Source organism: Silurus aristotelis, assembly GCF_946808225.1.
Source record: "Silurus aristotelis genome assembly, chromosome: 18".
In the NCBI taxonomy this organism is placed as follows: domain Eukaryota; kingdom Metazoa; phylum Chordata; class Actinopteri; order Siluriformes; family Siluridae; genus Silurus; species Silurus aristotelis.
The window spans coordinates 9278895-9300650 of record NC_139591.1 but is presented as its reverse complement, the minus strand read 5'-3'; the positions used below and the strand labels follow the sequence as shown (position 1 = coordinate 9300650).

General features: G+C 38.1%; 1 protein-coding gene across 7 annotated transcripts; it reads left to right on the top strand.

Annotated features, from left to right (window-relative positions):
- The first annotated feature begins 817 nt into the window (after positions 1-817).
- On the top strand, positions 818-21254 carry arfip2b (ADP-ribosylation factor interacting protein 2b). 7 transcript variants are annotated; one of them, XM_083569154.1, is made up of 11 exons: positions 818-1122; positions 3060-3170; positions 5938-5970; positions 9141-9249; positions 11484-11546; positions 13057-13152; positions 13447-13559; positions 19105-19326; positions 19573-19730; positions 20144-20318; positions 20608-21254. In XM_083569154.1, exons 2-11 carry the CDS (start codon positions 3072-3074, stop codon positions 20761-20763), a joined length of 1224 nt encoding a protein of 407 aa, XP_083425280.1. In that variant the 5' UTR covers positions 818-1122; positions 3060-3071; the 3' UTR covers positions 20764-21254. The 7 variants fall into 7 exon arrangements, with proteins under 7 accessions (XP_083425280.1, XP_083425274.1, XP_083425278.1 ...); XM_083569149.1 differs by lacking the exon at positions 13057-13152 and adding an exon at positions 1912-2100 and having other exon boundaries at positions 886-1122; XM_083569148.1 differs by lacking the exon at positions 13057-13152.
- Positions 21255-21756: the final 502 nt, after the last annotated feature.

Sequence of the window (21756 nt, the reverse complement as noted above, 5' to 3'; positions counted from 1 at the left end):
CTAAACAGTGAAGTCGAAATATGTCTGCCACTTCAACTCTGAGAAGCATTTATGTAAATCAACGGTTTCTGAAGCTGGTGATGCTAATAAACTTATCTTCTGCAGCAGAGGTAGCTCTTGGGCTTCTTTTTTTGGGATGGTCTGTATTAAAAACTATTTCATCATAACGTTTGAGGTTTTTGAAGACCGTATTTGGGAATACATGTAAAGTTTTTAAGATTTTTTTCAGATTGACTGACTTTCTTAAAGTAATGATGGACAGTCTTCGGACAAAACTGAGTATTTCTTGACACGAGTTTGCCAAGCTGTCATAAAAAAAGAATGACTAAATATAGCTGTTTTGGAAAATCTAAAATCTTAAACAGATTCTGGGTTGTTTAACATATTTTTTGTTTACTACAAATGTGTTATTTTATAGGTTGGCTGTCATCAATATTAATGTCCAATGTGTGCATGAAGGTTTAGACTGAAATGTTGTTTGTAGTGGGCTAAACTCTGGCGTCACACCTCAAAGACACTTTGCTGTTGTGTTTTTTCTGTAGCCAGAGCACCGTGAAGGTTACGTCACGTCGCAAGTCAGATGGTGTCAAACGGAAACCTTCACTCATTTACGTGTACAGTATAAACGTAAAAAAAAAACACGACCTTCACAAAATGGCCTCGGATTTAGCCCATGATCGCGTTCCTTCCACGCTGTCAAAGGGAAATGCTGAATCCCGTACCGCTTTGTACGTAACATTGACTTGCCGAGGGCATTAATATACGCCCTACGCAGTGAACGTATATAGGGAGTAGGGAGCTATTTGGGATGAGACGACGGTCGGTCGGCGTCAGCTCCGAGATGCATTGTGGGCCACTGAAAGGACGGGGGGAGGAGAAGGAGGTGGAGGTTTGCGTTTCCGAATGAAAGCAAGAAACAAGCCGCTGGGGAAACAGCAGAGCTCGCTGAAGATGAGAAATCACTGATTACAAATAATAAAATATTATTAAGGAGAACAGCGTAGCACTTCCTCATGCAGTAGTTAATAAATTATCTGCTTTATTGTGGACTGCCAGCGTCGGCTCGCGCATGATTTGGTGTAAACTAGATTACTGCAAATCCTCACTATTGGAAACGATCAGGTAGGACCTCACTGTTATCTCTTATACCGTGCATTACAAAGCGAATACGATGGGATTTAAACCTTAATTTTTGTAACATGGTCAAGAATTGAAGGTGTGATCCTTGCCACCTTGCTCCGTTCCTCCTGGTGCTTTCTGGTGGAAATCTTAGCTGCTTTCCATGCACAGACTCAGAGAGACACTCAGGGCCCTAGGCTCGAGAGACAGTTCGACACGCTGTCCTGTGCACAACAAATCACATTTGTTAACCAAATAATGAAGTATGATCTCACAGTCTATAACTTCAACTGTCTGCGGATGTGTACAGAAACAACAAGCGTTTTCTTTGGACTCCGTAATCAAAAATACTATCAGGTGTTTGGCTCCAGAATTCAAACCACTTTCCTGTGTAATAAGTAGCGGTTTAGATGAAGTCCATCAAACCAGGAGGTCAGTGTGTAGTTTCAGTTTAGGACGGAGCTTTTGTGTCACATGCAACAGTTGGTAATACAGGTTAGGTGTCTTGGGCAAAAGGAGAACTCTCAATGTGGGTGTGCGCGTGCGCACCTGTCGCACCTGCTCCATGGATCTGTTGATCTGTGCTTCTTTCCTTTCTCATCATGATCAAGACTTCGCTCCAAACATACCCTTGTGTAGGCTTTACTCAAGGTTGGGTCAGATCATGGTTCCTTATGTTAATGGTGTTTGCCCAAAGGGAGGTTAACCTGTAGTCATAGTTGCGGCCTTGTGTAAAGGGCGTGAGCAAACCTTTTCCAGTAGCTTATCCCTTCCTAATCCCTGTAGTCACAGAAGCGGAATCCTGATTGTGGACCAAAACGACATCTGAGTGTCAACACTGAAGTCAAGAGGCTTTTTAAGAGTGGATTTGGTTGCCCATTACTTGCAGGAGTATCTTTTTATTTACATAAACAGGCAAATACTTGAAGCTGAAAGGCTGTGAGGCCAGGACACCTGGCACCCTGTGAACAGTAGCAAATGGTAACTATGAAAGACGTGGCCTACATAAGCACTATTTTTTTCCTGCAAGCCGACCCTACTTTCCCCTTTTGCTGAAGAGCTCTTGTTCCCTGCGCCACCCTCATCATCGTCTCAGAGAGTGCGAATTCATTAAAGGTCGTTTGATCTGCCCAGCGTTTTTGCTGACAAACACTTTAATGCATCGTCTATTATCCAAATCTCTGGATGTGATTGTTATGAACCGAGATTCTAAAAAGTGAGGACGAGGACATTCTCGTAATGCTTTCCTGAAAGTCTTGTACAGTCCTGATTGGTGATGTAGAGCTGCATTTGGAAGAGTCATTACTTACTTACCAGCAATTCTTGATAAAATTGCGCCTCATGAAGTTTCTAGTCACATTTAAATCAGACACGGTTCCTTCACCTAAATGCTCTTCTTGTAGATGAGTATTGTCCTCCGTGAACATTGTAGTGTTGGCGATGTGTTCAGCTTGAATGTAAATTACCTCAAGGTAACCTTAAAATCAGAGTCCGATAAACAATTTACGGATTTATGCAAAACGAATTGAGGCATACAACCTTTAGACGCCTTATAATAAGGCACAGCTGTCGTGGCAATAATGGGTGCCTGGGGAGGTTTCTGAAAGGCTTATGACATGAGTAAGGTTTTTATGAACTGGTTTGTTAACTTTGAGAGTGGTTGGACGAAGCCTTTAATTATCAGGATAATGTATGGCTTCAGGAATGCTAAGACGAAGAGAAATAAAGGTGAAATGCTCTTTGACCATGTTTAATGTTTATTACTGGTTAAAGGAACATGCATTGTGGGTCTATTGATTTAGCCAGTGCTGAAACACTGGTCTTAGCCCTAGGATTTGCTTTCTCCCATGTCTCTGTCTTCCTTCTTCCTTCCTTCTTTCCTTATTCCCTAATGTATGTGGGGTTTTTTTTCTTTGTGCCTATCGTTCCCTGTCCATCAGTGACACTCCAGCATGACAGACAGTATCATGAGCAAAGCGGCCACAATGGAGATCCCTATCAACAGTAACGGGGACAGCAGGACTCTGGGCGAGGATGATGGCTTTGAACAGGTGAGGGACACTCTGGTTCATGCTCCTATTTGTTTCGTCAGTTCAATTGAAACGTCTCGAGTGATATAACACTTTTGGAAAAACAGCCAAGTGACAAGTGATAAGTTTGCGGTGGTTAAAATGTCTGTATCAGGGTGTGTGAGAGCAAGGCCATGTGTCCTTGTGCAATTTCACCTTGAGAAAAAGTGCTAGCAAGCAGGTGGATCAAACATTTACTTCCACCTGTGTGTGTGTGTGTGTGTGTGTGTGTGTGTGTGTGTGTGTGTGTGTGTGTGTGTGTCTGAATGCCTTGTGCATGCATGAATGACTTGTTGGAATGTTAGAATTCAGTATCAGGCAAGATTACAGACAATATCAGTAACAATGTCGATAAAGAAGTAAACATTCTAATAGTAGGATTTCTTTTTTTTTTTTTTTTTTAAACATTTAAAATTGTAAAAATCTTTACAAAATTTTAAAGATTTTTTATTTTTTTTTTTTGCTCAGGTAGTTTAATATGAATATGCTGATAGGTGAGACAGGGGGAAATGGCCCTTAGCAAACAAAGGGTGAAGTGTATGCTTTGTCTAAAGACACACCTGAGTGTGCAGACCTTTTAGATCCGGGTAGAGGAACTTTGGGTAAATAGAACCATGTTTGCTTAAAGAACGATGGGGTTTACTTCTGTAGCTAGTTAAAGTCCCATGCTCTGACTTAATCAATCTCAATTTCATGTGTTCCTTAGTGCCAGTCTTTTCATGTCTCTTTATTGTGGTTGTTTTTTTTTTTTACACAGAAGCTCTTTAGACCAGTTTATAATCATGAAGTTCATTAGGACTGCAGTGTATTTCTGCACGTTTTCACAGATTGCACTACACAAACGGCACGTATGAAGTCTTAATTGGTTGACAAACAATGGTGATTACCCTTTAGGGGGGCTTTAAGAAATATAATAGTGTTGTCTTGTTGTCTGTAAATCCGCATGGTAAGGATGCTTGGCTGATTTAGACAGAGGGATGGGAGATGAGGAAAATATAACCGGTGTGTAAATGATGGGCCCTTGGATGACTTGATGAACGAGGAAGACATCTTTTTACTGTTCAGAATTAAGAAATGAGAACCATGTTTTCTGCACATTGTTGCAGAACAATGAAATTGGATGTGACACCATGCTACTATTTATATGATGTTCCCACGTTATGTCACGCGCGCACTCAACAAAACACAAACCAGTTAGTTACAGCTCAACCATCTGCTGTATTAAATATCACTCATTTCATATAGTGCATACAGTAGCTTCAAGTCTGAAAATAAATTCTGAGCTCACATGTTCTCTGTTCTACAAAACATGGCAAGTTGATTGGACATGCTTAAACCGCTCCTAGGTGTGAATAAATGTGTAAATGGTCACTTCTGTTCTATAGTCGTCCAGAGTGCACACGCTCCAGGACCCATCACGAATCTGACCAGGATAAAGCACATATTAATGCCTTATAGTTTCTTCGGATGTAAATTTGTTAAATTGATTAATTTGTTAATTGACCAGTTGTTAATATTTGTAGTATTAGTAGTAATAGAAGTGATAGTTGTAATTGTTATACAGTCTGTACTGGAGTATTAGTAGTTGTTGGATTATTCATAGTTGTTTTAGTATTTGTCATTAGTACTTGTAGAATTTGTTTTAGTTGTTGAATTAGTAGATGTGATTAAAGCAAATACTACTACTAGTACAATATTATATAGACGTTTTAATAGTTGATGTAGTAGTTGTAATTATTTTATTGGCAAAATGAAGTAGTAGTTATAGTATTTGTTGTTTTAATATTTGTAGTTTTTGGATTTATTATAGTAATGGTAGTTGTAGTTGTTTTAGTAGTTGAATTAGTAATTGTTATAGTAGTTGTATTAATAGTTGTATTTCTCATATATTATATAGATGTTTTAGTTGTGGATGTTGTAGTTGTAATGATTGTATTGGCAAAATGAAGTAGTACTTATAGAATTTGTAGTTTTCATATTTGTAGTAGTTTTTGGATTTATTATAGTAATTGTTTTTGTAGTAGTAGTTGAACTAGTACTTGTTAAAGTAGTTGTATTAATAGTTTATTACATAGAAGTTTTAATAGTAGTTGTATTGGTTATAGTTGAAGTAGTAGTTATGGTTCTTTTACTGGCAAAACTAATTATAGTAGTAGTTGTATTATAGTATTTGTAGTAGTAGTAGTAGTTTAGTATTTGTTATAGTAGTAGTTGTATTATAGTATTTGTAGTAGTAGTTTAGTATTTGTTATAGTAGTAGTTGTTTCGTTATTATAAGTAGTTGTAGTTGTTTTAGTAGTTGTAGTAGCTGTAGTAGTATTAAACTTCCGATTGATTGGAATCGTATTGAATTGAAATAGTTTGTAAATGATGATTTCTTGGTTGGATTTGCTTGACTACTTTGGATGGATCATGCAAACAATCTTTTTACTAAAATCCACAAGCTCAAATTATCATGAAATGATCCATTCTCATCAGTAGGATGTTGCTTATGTTGTCATTATTTTCTTTTGTCTCCCAATTCTGCTGGAAATGACTGTTGTTTTAGCCCTGCGTTTGTGGAATGTTTGAATCAGTTATAATTTGTATTACTTTTATCTCTTAGTTTTCTGTTAATTTCATCTGAAATTATTTAATCATATTTCATGCCACTTGTTTTCTTTTTTTCCTTTTTATGGCCACTTGTTTTTGTTTCTGCATTGTTCATTTTCTTTTCTGTATGTCTTCTGTCATCCACTCATGTCTGCAGGCTCCAAAGGTACAGTGGGGTCTAAATGAGAAGGTAGGGCACCCCAAAGGGTGAGGAGCACACTGGTGGAGGGGTCTAAGTCCTCAGCGGCTCTCTCTCTCTCTCTCTCTCTCTCTCTCTCTCTCTCTCTCTCTCTCTCTCTCTCTCTCTCTCTCTCTCTCTCTCTCTCTCTGTGTGTGTGTGTGTGTGTACTGGACGTGAGTGTGGTCCTATATTACTGCTTGGCCCCCTATTTTCATCTGTAGTCACAGGATGCCTTTCAAAATTCTTAAAATGTTTTTTTGTAGGTCTCAAAAACAAATTAGTTATTTATTTCATTTATGTTATAGCACCAATGCTCAGTTTCACTCTGAAGTGGTCATGCTGGAACAAGTTTGGATCTTCTAGTTCAAGTAATTAAAAAATCTAATGCTACCACATCCAAAGACATCCTATATGATTTTGTGCCTCCAACTTTGTGGTAACAGTTTGGGGAAGAACCACATATGGTTGGAAAAGGCATGCGTCCCAGTACTTTTTTTGTCAAATTCGTATGTCAACAAAAAGTAAATCTAGGACGTACATTTTTTATAAAAAAAATGGTGTAAATAGAAATGGATACCAAATTAGTGTGATCATCTAATCTTTTCTGAATAATTGCTCTACTAAATCAAATGTATTCCATTTTTATGTTTTGAAAAGCATCCTGCTACTAAACCTGTCTTATGTATTAAAGCTGCTATAAACAATGTTTGCAGTACAAACTATGACACTAGAATTATCTTATGAGGATCCTGCATGCTAACACTGTTCCTCCAAACACATGAATATCTCATACATAAGAGAAGAAGCAAGAATACCACTTGCTAATGTACAGTATCTCACATAAGAATGAAACTTGGATATATTTTAGAGTAGTTAATATAATGTATAGCAGAACAGATTTACTGTCCTCAGAAGATAACTCTACATACAGCCATTATTGTCCAAATGACTGGCAACAAATGGGAGTACACCCTAAATTAACAAAGTTTCATAACTGTGTCCAAAGTTTCAATATTGCCTTAATCCTCACCAGAGCTGCCCAGATTGTTAGTGGGATCTCCTCTACTCCTCAATATTTACATCACTGAGCTGCTGGATTTTAGAAACATGGTGCTTCTACACCTTCTGCTTGAGGATGCCCCACAGTGGATTAATATGGTTTAGGTCTGGAGACACACAGCCACTCCATCACCTTGACCTTCCTCAGCAAGGTGTTTTTGGAGTCATTATTATATTGGAAAATTGCGGTTTAGCCCAGTTTCTGAAGGGAGGGCATCATGTTCTGCTTCAAAATGTCACAGTACATGTTGGAATCCATGTTTTCGTCAATATACCGCAGCTCCCCAGTACCAGCAGCACTCATGCAGCCCCAGACCATGATGCTACCACCACTATGCTTTACTGTTGGCAAGGGACAATTTTGTTGGTGCTCCTCACCGAGGTGTCGCCACACCATCTGAGCCTAACAAGTTTATTTGGGTCTTCAGACCAGAGGACATGGTTCCAGTAATTTATACTCTTGGACAGGTTGTATCCAGCAAACAGTTTGCAGGCTTTCTTGTGAGCCAGCTTCAGAAGAGGCTTCCTTCTGGGACGACGGCCATGCAAACCGACTTTTTGCAGTGGGCGGCGTATGGTCTGAGCACTGACAAGCGGACCTTCCGCTTCTGCAACCTCTAAAGCAATGATAGCAGCACTTATGCTTCTGTTTTTTGAAGCCAACTTCTGCACCTGATACACAGCACGAGGACTCATTTTATCTGTTTCGAGTGGAACCCATCTTGGAAAACCTCTGTTTGACCCTGGCCACCGTCTTTGCCATGAGGTGCCATGGTGAACATCCAGTAGTCAGTATGAGAGAATTGTACTCAAAGCACCAAATTTAAATGCTCTAATACAAGATACAAAAATTTGTGTGGTTATGTCAAGCAAACAAAAAGAGCATGAATGGAACATGTGGCTTTGCATGATTGAACGACATACAGCTGTAATCACTTAGGGTGTACTCACTTTTGTTGCCAGTTATTTTGAAAATAATGGCGGTATGTTGAGAAATTTTGAGAGGACAGTACATTTTATACTGCTATACAAGCTGCACATTGACTACTCAAAAATATATCCAAGTTTCATTTCTATAGTATTGTCCCTTGAGAAGATTACTAGATACTCAAGATATGTAAGGGGTGTACTCGCCTTTGTGAGACACTGTATCTGTCCCAGCCAACATATAGGCAAAGAAACAAGTAATTGTTATACAGAAGCAAAGCACACACCCATTTATTTTCTTTTCTTTTTAAAGATTTGTAAATTTGATTCATTCAGCTCAGTTAAAGATCACAATCCAAGATCATCACCAAGACATGTTTAGCTGTTAAAGTTAACAATGCTAATGAATTAAGTTAGATGCTAAAACATGCTTACAGCAGCTTTAACCAATAGGAAAACTTTAGAGATAATGTTACTTCTGTTAACATTGAAAAAAGAAAATCTCGTTGGATCTATTATGTTATGTCCAGGACATACTGATAGTTCCAATGGATTTTTGGTCCCCGTAACCTTGTGTGTCCGTATAACGACTAATGCACATTACTAACCGAGTGTCTTTGGCAGAATGACAAAGCAGCGAGCGTACATTTGATTATTTCAAAGAGAATCTTTGGCCTCAGTCCAGCAGTAATATACAACATGCTTTTCTCTGATGAGGAAGTGAAGTGGCTGCATGCTGTATGTTACTGCGGCGTGTCTCAACAGTCGTGTTCACACGCCTTTGTTTAAGTCGAGGAGATGATTGGCCTGCTCTGTAGGAGGCTTTTTTTTTTTTTTTTTTGGCCGCCCATCAGATACACATTAATGCACTACTGATGTAAACGGAGCATAAATCATACCTTATATTTCACTATTTGCAGTCACAGATGAGATGCTTTTTGTGTAGTGTTTTTAGTGTAGAAACATTTGCATATTATAGTTTAGAAGTATGTTTAGAAGTCAGTTACATGACATTGGAGTGCAAATTCCTTTATAATTGGTTTCCTAACATCTAACTAACAGGAATTTATTGTCTCTGTGCATTGAAGGCTAATATGGGTCACGGTTTCTTTTTTCTTTTTAGAAGCATTGACGATGCAGACAAGATAATCTCTCTCTCTCTCTCTCTCTCTCTCTGTCTCCCGTGTGTGTAGGATTTGCAGCAGGTAATGGTATCCGGGCCTAACCTAAATGAGACCAGCATTGTATCAGGTGGCTATGGAGGTACTGCAGAAGGCATCATCCCTACTAGCTCTATCAAAGGTATCACTCTCCTTGTCTCTCTTTCTGTCTCTCCTTCACCCGTTCTCTCACGTCTTCACTCATTCATACACACTGCATGGTTGTCGTGTTCTGTTTGTGGAGCCTCAGAGTCGAGGCGAGGCTGTTCTGTGTGCTGAACATGAATCATGTCTTGCATTATGTGTTCCAAATGCATATTTTTCAGCTCATCAGCTGGCGCTGAAGACATGACAAGCTAGTCTCTCTATACTGCTCTCTGACTGACTCTCTCTCTCTCTCTCTCTCTCTCTCTCTCTCTCTCTCCTACTCTTACTCTCTCTCTTACTCTTACTATGTGGAACATCATCATTTTCCCAGCAGGACTGTCCTTTGTATGACTCTCTTTACCAAGTCATTATTTAATGAAAAGATTGGTCATTCTTAGGTAATGAACTAATCTGTCACAGCAAATAAGAGTGCACTGTTTCGCCTCACTCCTATGTGAAGAATTGTCAACTTTACCACATTTTCTATCCTTGTCTTTTGTAAGGGAAGGTGACCAGGTTGTTAGTTTAACATGTCTTTAGGTTGTTGTGGGTGTATGTCTGTTCTAGTGGGGTTAAAGATGTAAGTGACTGAATATATATGTTCAGAATGAACAGATAATGAGTTCTAAATGGTTCTTTGATTCTTTGCTGTTATTATAGCCACTCTTTTTTCGGTTTTCCACTAGATTTTGGAGCATGGCTATTGGAATTTGAACTCATTCATCTAGTCAGGCACTAATGTTGGATGAGGAGGCCTGGCACTCAGCCGTATGTCAATCCCAGAGGTGTTCAGTGTCAGGGTTAGGGTCAGAGCTCAACACAGTACAGGCTACTCGAGTAATACACTACAGTCTTGACAAATGTCATTATGGAGTTTCCTTTGTGCTTATTGCTATGCTGGGACAGGTTTGGACCTTTTAGATGTGGTCACAATACACTTTTGGTTCCATTGACTCCCAATGATTAAATGCATGCGAACAGTGGAGACCATAAGCTCAGGCTTCAAAGTTCAGGATTCAAGTGGAATTTGATTTGTGACTTCATATCACTTGAAGATGTGTGACCTATAAAAGATAAATACATTTATTAGCACTTATTATTCACTATATGGCCCCTGATTTTATGTGTTTTTTTAACACCTCATTCCACATTTATCCAAATCTGCTAATATAATAACCTCCACTCTTCTGGAAAGATGTTCCACTAGATTTTGGAGTGTGTTTGTGGCGATTGTGGCTTTAAAAAAATAAAATAATAAAATTAAATAAAAAAAAAAAGCACAAAAGGCATTAGCAAAGTCAGGTACAGATGTAAGGTGAAGAGGTCTGGCATGTAGACAGTGTACCAGTTCATCTTATAGGTGTTCAATAGAGTTAAGTTTTAAGATCTATTGCAGCCCTTTTGGGTCTCCTAGTTCAAAGGGAAGGGAAAATGTAATGCTACCATGTCCAAAGACAATGTATGCCCCAAGCATTGTGGAATCAGTTAGGAAACACGTTTATCTGGAAATTCATGTGTCCAAATACTTTGGTTCATATATTGCAGTAGTGTTGTATCAGATATTTATTTATAATTGTATTTTAAAAGTGAATGGAACTACAACATACAGCGATATCCTATTGTGTACCACTGTTGTGATTTCAAATTTCTGTTTGATGTAGATTTGAACTGCAAACAACCGTTGACATTTTTGGGGAAGACTTTGTTGGTTGGAATGTAAGTTTTGATCCCCAGCTTATGCAGATTCATTAGAATGGTGTTTGGTTTCGGCCAGTTCTGTAACCCGAGAACTGCGGATGTTCAGGGGTTCTTTGCTTTCTACATTTCTAGTTTGTGAATGAAAAAAATATTTTTTTCCCCCCAGTATTTCCACAAATATAATGGTGTGGTTGTCAATTCCTTACAGTTTATTTATTGTTGTTGGTTATCAACTGTTGATGGATTGTGGCAATTGTGGTTCTTCTCTATTTAGGTTGGGGATAAAAATTTGAATACAGATATAAATATTTGGAGCATTAACAGATCCAGATAAAGGCATTGCATGTCACCTTTAATATTATGTTATTTTGGTAAAACATGCCTGGCAGAAAGCTAGCACATATGCTGATGTAATAGTTTTGTGCCGAAATAGTGACATGGAAATGATTAACTGAAACTTATGATAGCAGCTTCTTGCGCCCTCTGCTGGCTAAGTTTGTCAGCGCGTTCTGTCTTTTTTTTTTCTCTCAGGCCCTGCTATTCAGCTCAACACTGACTTTATCGGCAACAGACGCATCCCAGTGAATGGACAAGGTTACAGATCTCTCTCTCTCTCTCTCTCTCTCTCTCTCTCTCTCTCTCTCTCTCTCTCTCTCTCTCTCTCTCTCTCACTTACTCTTGTTTTCTATAACATTCTTCTGGGATTTCTGACCTGAGCAGAATATATTTTTTTTTTTTAATAATTCACTTCTCTTTTCCAAAGCTTGCACATTTGGAAATGTGCAAGCTTCTGCACAGATGAATTCGCTTTTCTGTTTATTGTTTCCTTTAGGTTCTAGAGTCTGCTTGGAATCAACTGTACCTTTTCTATTTCTTTGCCAAGGACTATCTACAAGACAGCAGTATTAAGCAATCAATCCTGTCAACCTTTAAAACATCACATATATAAGATATTTGACTATTAACGCAGCAGTTGTACAAGATACTCGAAGACTATTGAAGATTATGCATGTGTTGGTCAGTCATTGGCATTTTCAGTCATTTTCTCAACTCTTTTCTGCTTAGCTATGAGGGGAAAATTCATATAATTATTATGTGACAAGTTCTATGCTGGCTGTTTTAATATGCCCTTTTTCCTGGTTAGAGATATCCCCTTACAAACTGTTTTGACTAAAGTGATGAATAAATATGTACTTGTGCTGTGAGACCCTGTTGTATGGATACTAAAGTTATATTGCTAAGGACTAGATTGGAGTGAGCATACAAATATTACAGTATAATACACCGACTAAGAATAACATTATGGCCACCGATCAGGCATAATATTATGACCACCTGCATAATACAATAGCTCTTCTCTATATCTCATCTATTAGCTTTCCACAAGCTTTGGCTGCCCATGACCCTGTTGTTGGTTTCATCACTGTTCCTTCCTTGGACAACTTTTGATAGATAATGACCACTGCAGACCGGGAACATCCCTAAAGAGCTGCGGTTTGAGAGTTGCTCTGACCGAGTCGTCTAGCAATCACAATTTGGCTCTTGTCAAACTTTCGCCTCTTTTTTAAAAATGTTCTGATGTCATAATCTTACGCCTGGTCGGTGTACTCAGTAAGGTAATATACAGTCTATATAGCTGTGGTCGGGTACTGTTTTTTTACTTTATACTAACACACACAATGGGACACTATTGTGACATGCAATTGTCACTAAAACACATATTAATATAGATAATGCTGTAAAGGGTGGTATTACTGCATAATCAGTGAAATCTTGCCATGTTTAACTTAAACCTGCATTAACTTTTTCATAGCCATGCATCTTCTCTGTGATAATTTTGTCCCCATCCTTTTTGTCTTTGTTCTTCCTCTTTGTTTCCTTCATCATCCTCTCACACACCCATGACCTTCCCATGCCCTTTATATCACTTATGGAACCATGTTACATATTTATAAATGTAACTATGAATCCTCCCCCTTCATCACCTCAACCATAACTTTCTTTTTTTTTTATTATTTGTACCCCCCAATTCCTGGTTATAACTCCCCAAATGCCCTAATTGCCCATCCACCCCCCCAACCCCTCACTACGGCCCCCCCGCCAGACCTGCGAATGAAGTGCAGGGCGGTTAGCATTGGCCCAAGCCACACTGCTGCCATCCGGATAGCCAACCAATCAGACGACTTCCCCGGTATCCCAGGTACCCCGGGATTATTCCTTTATTGTGATCTCTGGCAAGCCATCACACTTTCATTCACTCTCACTTGCTTCCTTCTTTTCTTTCACCTACCGATATTCTGTAGCCTGAACTGAACCGATCAGTGCTTTCTCTCTGCTGCACTGCTGGCTACTTTTAAATAGGACTATTACTAAAGTTTTTATGTCTTTTGATTGAGTGAAAGGTTTGTGAGACTGACCTAAAGTATGACATGATGAAGGGTCAAATTCAAGATAGAGCTTGAGCATTGCTTTGCTTTGCTTCTTTGTGTCATAGGGCCCAGCATGCACCACAGCAACAGTTCGTCCATGATGGCGGAGGAGGCCACGAGAGGTGTCGCTGTGGAGAAGTTTGACATGATGAAGAAATGGAGCTTGAACACTTATAAGGTATAAGCCATTCTTTAGCCAATTGTTAATAATGATCAATCGGAGTGTAACTGTACACAGAATAAAACAGTTCGGTACATACTGCGCCTCGGTTTGCAGTGTCAGTACGGTTCGGTGGAAAAAAAGGAAAAAACTAAATGAAATGGTTTACATTTGTTAGACCCCATTTGGGTCATACCCATGCATGTAAGTGTGTATGTGCGTGCATGTGTTTTTACATTTAATATTACATTTTCTAAAGATATATTCTACTTAACTGTTCTATTTATTTTAGCATACTTTAACAATTATCTTTGTTTCTTCTATTCTTTATTCATTCACTCCCTCGATATGTGGAATTGCCAGGATTTTAAGATAAATTATTGTAGCTGGTCTTGAAGTCCTGGTTAGCGGCTAACGCTAGCGCCATGCTAGCTTTAGCGTTTTCATTCATAGACAAAACAAATTTTATTTCTAATACAGTGTGAGTAGCCAAAGTGACACTTTGCTAACCCCAGTTTCTTTTTTTTATATCCCTGATTCTGTGTATGTTTTCAAGTTTAGTAATAAATAATAATACAAAAAAATGCACTTAAAGTTCAAGGGGGAGACTAAACAAAATTGCTGTCTGCCACTTAGTTAGTTATGTTCCACAAGTGAAAAGAATTGCATTCACATGTGTAGTGGATCGAAAGCCCTGTAACGAAAGATTTTGGTACGAATACGTGTACCGTTACACCCCTAATGATAAATTGTTATAAAACGTAAACATACTCAGGATGAGATCACAATTTGGAAGTAAAGGTACATGTCCTTTAACATCGTATACACTATTGTTTAATCCTCCCCTAGACAGTTGTGTATGTCTCTCCATGTTTTAACGCAGTATTTAGTGTAAGGTGAACAAAATACACTTGAGTGACAAGGCATAGCATTGTAACCTGCAGGGGGCACTCTCACTCTTACAGAGTCAAGTCAAGTGAAGTTCATTTCTATAGCGCTTTTCACAACAGACATTGTCTCTAAAGTGAATACATTGATTTCTTTGTCTGTTATTATTCTGTTTGTTTTCTTTGAGAGAATCTGAAATTAAAGTGTTGAATAAATAGTCATTTAAAGGAATAATTATTTAAGTGAAAACAAGCATTGCATAGAGAGCAATAAAATGATTGCATTTGATGTTATCAAATTCCTTTATGGCTTTAGTACCTAATAATTATTTAATATAAATAATAATTACCCCCCCAAAAAAGAGCACGTAGGTTTAACTAAATAATCTGCTACAAGTAAATGTGCAAAACGCTTATGTGCTGTTACTCAAGAATACACACACCCACACTCAAGCGTGAGAATAATCCCAGTCCTGAACTGGAAAAAAAAAAAAAACATTCTTCTGGTAATAGATGTGAATGATCTTGTTTTAAAAAATATTTTATGCTTCCATAGAGGAAGTGGATGTGATCAGACATGGGTCACTGAGTCATAGCACAATCTTTTAAAAGTTCTTAAAATAGCCTTCAAATTGGCAAATTTTTATTTAAAATTAGAAATCGCATTTTTTTTTTTCTTTAACAATGTCAAGACTCTTGGGATTTGCAGACATTTTAACACTAATCGAACTACATCACGATCTAAAACTAAAGCATGATGGTGCTATTTATCAGCACTGTGTTATGAAGCAGCACGGTTGTAAATTATGATTAGAAAATGTCCATATCTATGTAAAGTCATTTATACACATTGTCATAAAAAGAAAATGTTTTATAAATGCATCGAAGGTAACAAGATGTTGCGTGTATGGTTCGTCATCAGTTGCCCCCCCCCCCCCCCCCATCATTCATGCCATCTCTATCAACTCTTTCCAAATAGCGCTACAAAATAATGGGTTCTCTTCCAGAGAAATTCATGTTAGTACTTGAAAGATTGCCTTTGTGCCACTTGACACTTGAAAGCTCTCTGCCAACATTTTTTTAACAGAGGTGGAAAATGATAATTTACTGTACGAATAGATAGTAAATCTTACTCAATATTCAGTGACTAACTACTCAATAAAAGTGTCAATTAAATATACATATAACTAAAATATCCATAGCTGAATTGATATATAAAATGTACGTAAATTATACAAAATACACCAAATTTACATAAATTATACAAAATACATAACATTTTTGGCAACACACGAGAGACCCGTGCATGTTCGTTTTGGTTATTTGCAAACCAAACAAATTTATAAACATACAGATGGTAAACTTACTCATTCAATAAAATTCCCTCTTAGTATAAACAGCTTTACACACCACTGGCATCCAGACAGTCCCTATTTTCCAAACATTCAGCTTTGCCGTGCTTCACTAGTTGGATATTGCTTTTAAGGATATTGCAGTTCAATGGTATTTAGGTGTAGTGACCTAAAAGGGCATTCCATGATAGATAATACTTCAGGCAACTGTTAGATTTTTTTTTAAATACACTCACAGAACTTGGAAGTATGCTTTAATGTATTGCCTTGTTGTATGGTTGTTGTTTCAAATTAATATTGACAATTGGAGTAGATATTTCAGTTCAATGTTTTTAGATATTTTAGTGTGCATGTGTGTCCCTTAACTATCCAGATGATTAATTGTTGTTGCGATTATGGAAAAAATAGATTTTTCAATGCAGAGGCTGCGATTAAATTCTCTCATGTGACACACGAGATTAAATCAGTCTGCAGAGGAAGCATTAAGTTGCTACACTGCACCTTTTTTAGTTGTACAATGACCTCAGGCTTGACCGAACCTGACATTGCGGAAACTTTACTGTCAAAGAGGAACGGTACATTGTGTTGGACTATTTTGGCTTTTAAAAAGATGCTGCGGCTCAGCAAAACCTTGGGCAAAACCTGCCTTGCTAAGGTTGCTACAACAGTACAAAGCGGATTTAGAACTTAAACACCACAAAGGCATGTACAATAGTTACATAGCTTAAAACCCGAGCAAATAAGCCGCTACTTTTTTCCCACGCTTTGAACCCCGCGGCTTAAACGAAGCAGCTTATTTATAGATTTTTTTCTGGGTTTTTCCCGGTTTCACAAGATTCAAGCCAAAAAACTGAGCCCCATAACATTAGACCAATGAAATTGCCGAACAGGTTCAGGTGAACCAATTAAAACTCTTTATATTAAATCGCGTGCACTCCCACTGAATCGGGCCGCACCACATCATAAATATGGATGATGTTCCTCTGACATTTGACCTGCCGCTCACTCGGACTGTCAACAGGAAATGTGAATCATTCGTCACGCTGAAAACAACCGGGCATGAAAATACGCACTTCACCTGTGTTCTGAGCTGCACGGCATCGGGAGAAAAGCTTCACCGATGGTGATTTTTAAATGCACGACGATGCCAAAAAAAAAACTCTCGAGAGAAATTGTTGTGAAAGGAAGGAGGAAGACAGTGAACAATGACTTTCTTGGTAGGCTACTGTTTAGATACAAGCCGTTGTAACGCGTTGTAACGAGTCTGGGTCATGGGATAGCTCGCTAACTCTAGTTGCAACAGAAATCATATAAGCACAGACAGGTTTCCAAAACTCGTGCTTTTTTATTTTTCTTGGCAACAGCATTATGGGTTAGTCAAAGAAACTTAGAAATGAGCATCAGAAAATAATAAGGACATATTTCTCGGCCTTGCACACAGTAATACCGAAAAAAGGCTATTCCCAAAATGCCGCTCTGTTTTTAAAGGAGCCACAACATATTTCAACCGTGTGACAGACACTGTCTTTCGTTAAAGCCTGTGTAAAGTTCATTAGTTTCAGTGTAGACAGGCTTATAGACAGGTGCAGCTTATTTATGTTCAAAATAAAAAAAATTTTAAAATTCAGTTCAGGCTTATATTTGGGTGCGCTTAATAGTCCGTAAATTACGGTATATATTATATGTGACTCCAAGAGGTTGTCTTTTATTTATTTCTCTGTTCAAGTGATTCCTCTATTATATTCAGGTCTGGACCTTGTAGATTCCAGTCCATGAGTGTCATTGTTTTAACACCAGTTTTTCCTCTCCAAATATGATTTCACTACATTAGCAGTGTGCTGTTATCATGCTATTATCCAGAAGGAATGGAATGATTTATTATGGTGATTAATCAATCGTCAACAACATGGGCGGAAATGCAGCCACAAACCAAAACAAATCCTTCACCATGCTTCACTGAAGGTCGCAAGCACTCATTCTTCAATCTGTCTCGTCTTACATATTGTTAAAGATTGGACCTACGAATTTTGAAGTTGTATTCCTCACTCTTCCACAAAGACCATTCCTGATCGAACTTCTTTGCACCCGAAGAAGCTGCCAGATGGTGAGCCAGATCCTTGCTGGACTTTTTCTGGTCTCTCAAAAAAAAAAAAAAAAAAAAGAAAGAAAAGCTGAAAAACTTGATTTGAAAAGTTTTCTTTGCCTTCCAGTCCTTTCTTTAATCATGATTGAATTAAATGATGAATTATTATAGTTCAAAACACCTTAAATAGCATATCTTAAATATACAGTTTGTTTGCTTGATTTCTCTTTGAGCGTTGCCTTGCTGATGCAAAAGTATGATTTTTCTGTCTGACAAATTTTATGATTTTTGGCATTTTGAATAGAATAATGTGATGGTAAAAGACGGCGCAATTAGTATGCTTCCAATGAATTAAAATCATGCGACGTGTATATCTTGCTAAAAAGTGTGTTTTCTTGTAATCAGTGTATGTAAGTTTTTATTTGTATTTACATATTTACATTCATGACTCCTCATGACTTTAAAAAGTACTTTTAGTTTCTATCAAACTTATCCTCATGCCAGCAGCAGTCAATTTGGGTCTCGGGATAAAACTTAGAACCCTTACACAATCTGTACATATAGGTTTTTACGTTATATGACCTAATAACAATAATAATCCGATAATAATTTAGTCAGTGGAACTGACCTGACTGCTTTAATCTGTGATGGTTGTGCAATAACAAAGGTCAGTCGATTAAACACAGTTTATGAGGTATGTGTTATTAAATGGTGTGAGTGACTCCAGGTGTTGAGATGGTGATTGATGTGGATGATGCATATAATCAAAGTGAATTGTTTCCCATTGTAAACTTGATTCTTTAAAAATGAGTAGTAATGTTGGTGTACCCTAAATATCTTTAAATTTAGTTTTCACAAATTTCTACAAATAGTACACATTTCTAACCATAAGTAAATATCGTAGTGTGTCGGCCAGTCAGGTTGTTGAACCTGACATGACAAATGTTGTGGTCATCATATCCACACCCACTACACAATGAAATCAGTGCAGTACAAGATGGAAGAGGAAGCTAAACATTCAGCTCAGCTTTCATTTCAGTGAGGGAAGCAGTTCAATTTTCTGCAACATCTTTGTGCTGTAACCTGAAAATATTTCTAATTATGTCCTAATACTGTTCTTTTAAGTGTCTATTTATTGGCACCAAAAGCAGCATGTTTTGTAGAAACAAGGATGTGGAATGTTCCATGTTATTCAGAATTGATTTTGATGTTTTTCCTTTGTCCCTGTCTCTCTTTTCCAGTGCACTAAACAGATGATCTCGGAGCGATTCGGCCGTGGCTCTCGCACTGTAGATTTGGAGCTGGAGGCTCAGATCGAGGTTCTGCGAGACACCAAGCGCAAGTATGAGAACGTGCTGCGCCTGGCCCGGGCGCTCACTAATCACTTCTACAGCATGGTGCAGACACAGCATGCACTCGGAGACACGTTCGCTGACCTCAGCCAGAAATCGCCGGAGCTGCGGGTGAGCTGCATTCACTACCAGCAGGCTATTTCACTTCCCCCTTCATTTTATTATTTTAATACACATAAGGTTTAGAGGCGATCAGTCAATTTAGAATCGAATTATGATTTATATAAACATTGTAATTTCAGATGATTCTATTCTTGGAATAAAGTGTGAATCGGTATACATGATCACGTTAACGTGACTGTCGTTATGGAGGTTATTTGCGGTGTTTAATCGCTGTGTTTCATGTGTTTCTTCCAGGACGAATTTGGCTACAATGCAGAAACTCAAAAACTGTTGTGTAAGAACGGAGAAACCCTGCTGGGCGCCATCAACTTTTTTGTATCCAGCATCAACACACTCGTCAACAAGACCATGGAGGACACACTCATGACCATCAAGATGTATGAGAACGCAAGGTACACTAGTGTTGTTGAAATTTATCATAATATCGGTATCTCTGAAATCTGTTTTTTTATTTTATTTCTTTTGTCCTAGTTTTTCTCAGCTATTCTAGATTTGATCTTTTGTTTTGTTATATACACAAGGATGTGCAAAGACGTGTTCGCACAGAGATTTCGTAATGAAGTTTTCCTTTAGTGTTCTTCATCGTTCATCCTATTGTTTTTAAACGGTTAACGAACAATTCGAAACTGTGATATTTTTAGACTGGCACTCAACATTGTGAGAATTTCAAACCCTAACCCCACCCCCATTCTGTGCTAAAACATCTGTTTTTCTTTAATAAATAATATACATTAATGACTACAATGCTTCTTTATTTTCCCTCCTCTCCTTCTTTGCTGTTCTTTTGTTTCCCTTCATCCTGCAGGTTGGAGTTTGACGCATACAGAGCCGATCTGGAAGAACTGAACATGGGGCCCCGGGACGCCGTGACCATAGCTCGCATCGACAGTGCGCAGGAACAGTATCAGATCCACAAGGACAAATATGAGCGACTGCGCAGTGACGTTACAATCAAACTCAAGTTCCTGGAGGAAAACAAGGTGTTTATATTTTACTCCCCCTATTATTTTTACAAGCTAAATTATTCTATAACTGTTGTGTTTTATATTATGTCCTCTTATTCTACAGTTAAATACTTTGTCACATTTTTTTAAATAATATATTATTGAATCGGTTATATGCAGAATTTCTTTTTTTTTTTTGATACATGGTTACATAAAACTGGGCTGGTAGTGAGTATGTTCTGATGTTTATGTGACCATTTGACATAATCTTGACACATGCTTGAATTTTCCCCTTTTTCTGCTTTGTGGCTTTTTTCTGTCTCAGGTGAAAGTGATGCACAAACAGCTTCTCCTTTTCCACAACGCAATCTCTGCCTACTTTGCCGGCAACCAGCAGCAACTGGAACAGACCCTAAAGCAGTTCAACATAAAGCTCAAACCTCCCGGAGCTGACAAGCCCTCCTGGTTAGAGGAGCAGTGAAAGTGCTCACAGCGCCTTTTGTCCTTCTGCAGGTTATCAATAGAGTAATGAGACAGACGCAGCCTAGCCACCGTGGAATCAGGGTAGCGGAAGGCTTACCATCTTCTAGCTGTTGTAGGAGCCTGGAGCACCCAAACTGCCCCCCCTCCATTCTTTCCTTCTCTTCTTCCTCTGCCTGTCTGTCTCGTTGCTAAAATTGTGTTTGACCCTGAGAATACGCACTACTTGTATCTACTTCACTCTAAAGGCTGTTAAAGTTTTTGTTTAAACAAAAGCTTAGTGACAATTGACCAAATCCTCCTGGAAATATTGTGTCAATCAGAACTTTAGTAGACTTCCAGCTGTTTTTGCTCTGTTTTTTTTTTTCTCTCTGCTATATAGTCAACCCTACTGACCACAAAACAACTCTTTTTTCCACCAACTTTTCTCCACATTCGACTCCTGGACCTGGACTTGTAAATGACTAAGAAATCTCAGTCCTACATTTTTTCCGAAAATTAATTACCAGTCGTGGTGTAAGTGATGATTAAGTGCTTAAGTGGTGATTATTTCAGAAATGACCTGGGAAATGTAACCGTCATAATAATTGTGATTCATTTGATACAGAATGGCAACAAGATGATTAGCAAAATGGCAACATGATTAGATTTTTATTTATTTATTTTAAGTAAATTATGATTTTTATTTCACGTACTGTTTTTTTTTGTTTGTTTGTTTGTTTTTATTTTATTTATTTTTTTTTATAGGTTAGAGCACCTAGTGTGCATGTGTGTACCCTTCTTCTCATCAGATTCCGTTAACAAAAAAAGTACAGTTAAGGTGTAACTAAAAAACCAGTATGACTATGTATTCTGATACAGGAATGTTGATCTTATGGTCTACTATTTATTTTTAAGGCAGTGGACTATCATTTTTAGTGCACATCCAAATAACTCGGTTATCACTGTCTTTGCAGTGTTCTGTCATTTTAGCCACGATGCAAATTGGAGACTA

Bases quoted from the DNA above. Each gene is read 5' to 3' on its own strand.
- arfip2b (XM_083569154.1), top strand. From the start codon at position 3,072: ATGACAGACAGTATCATGAGCAAAGCGGCCACAATGGAGATCCCTATC. The intron at 5,971-9,140 runs GTAGGGCACCCC...CCGTGTGTGTAG, and splicing joins AGTGGGGTCTAAATGAGAAG to GATTTGCAGCAGGTAATGGT. The intron at 19,731-20,143 runs GTACACTAGTGT...TTCATCCTGCAG, and splicing joins AAGATGTATGAGAACGCAAG to GTTGGAGTTTGACGCATACA.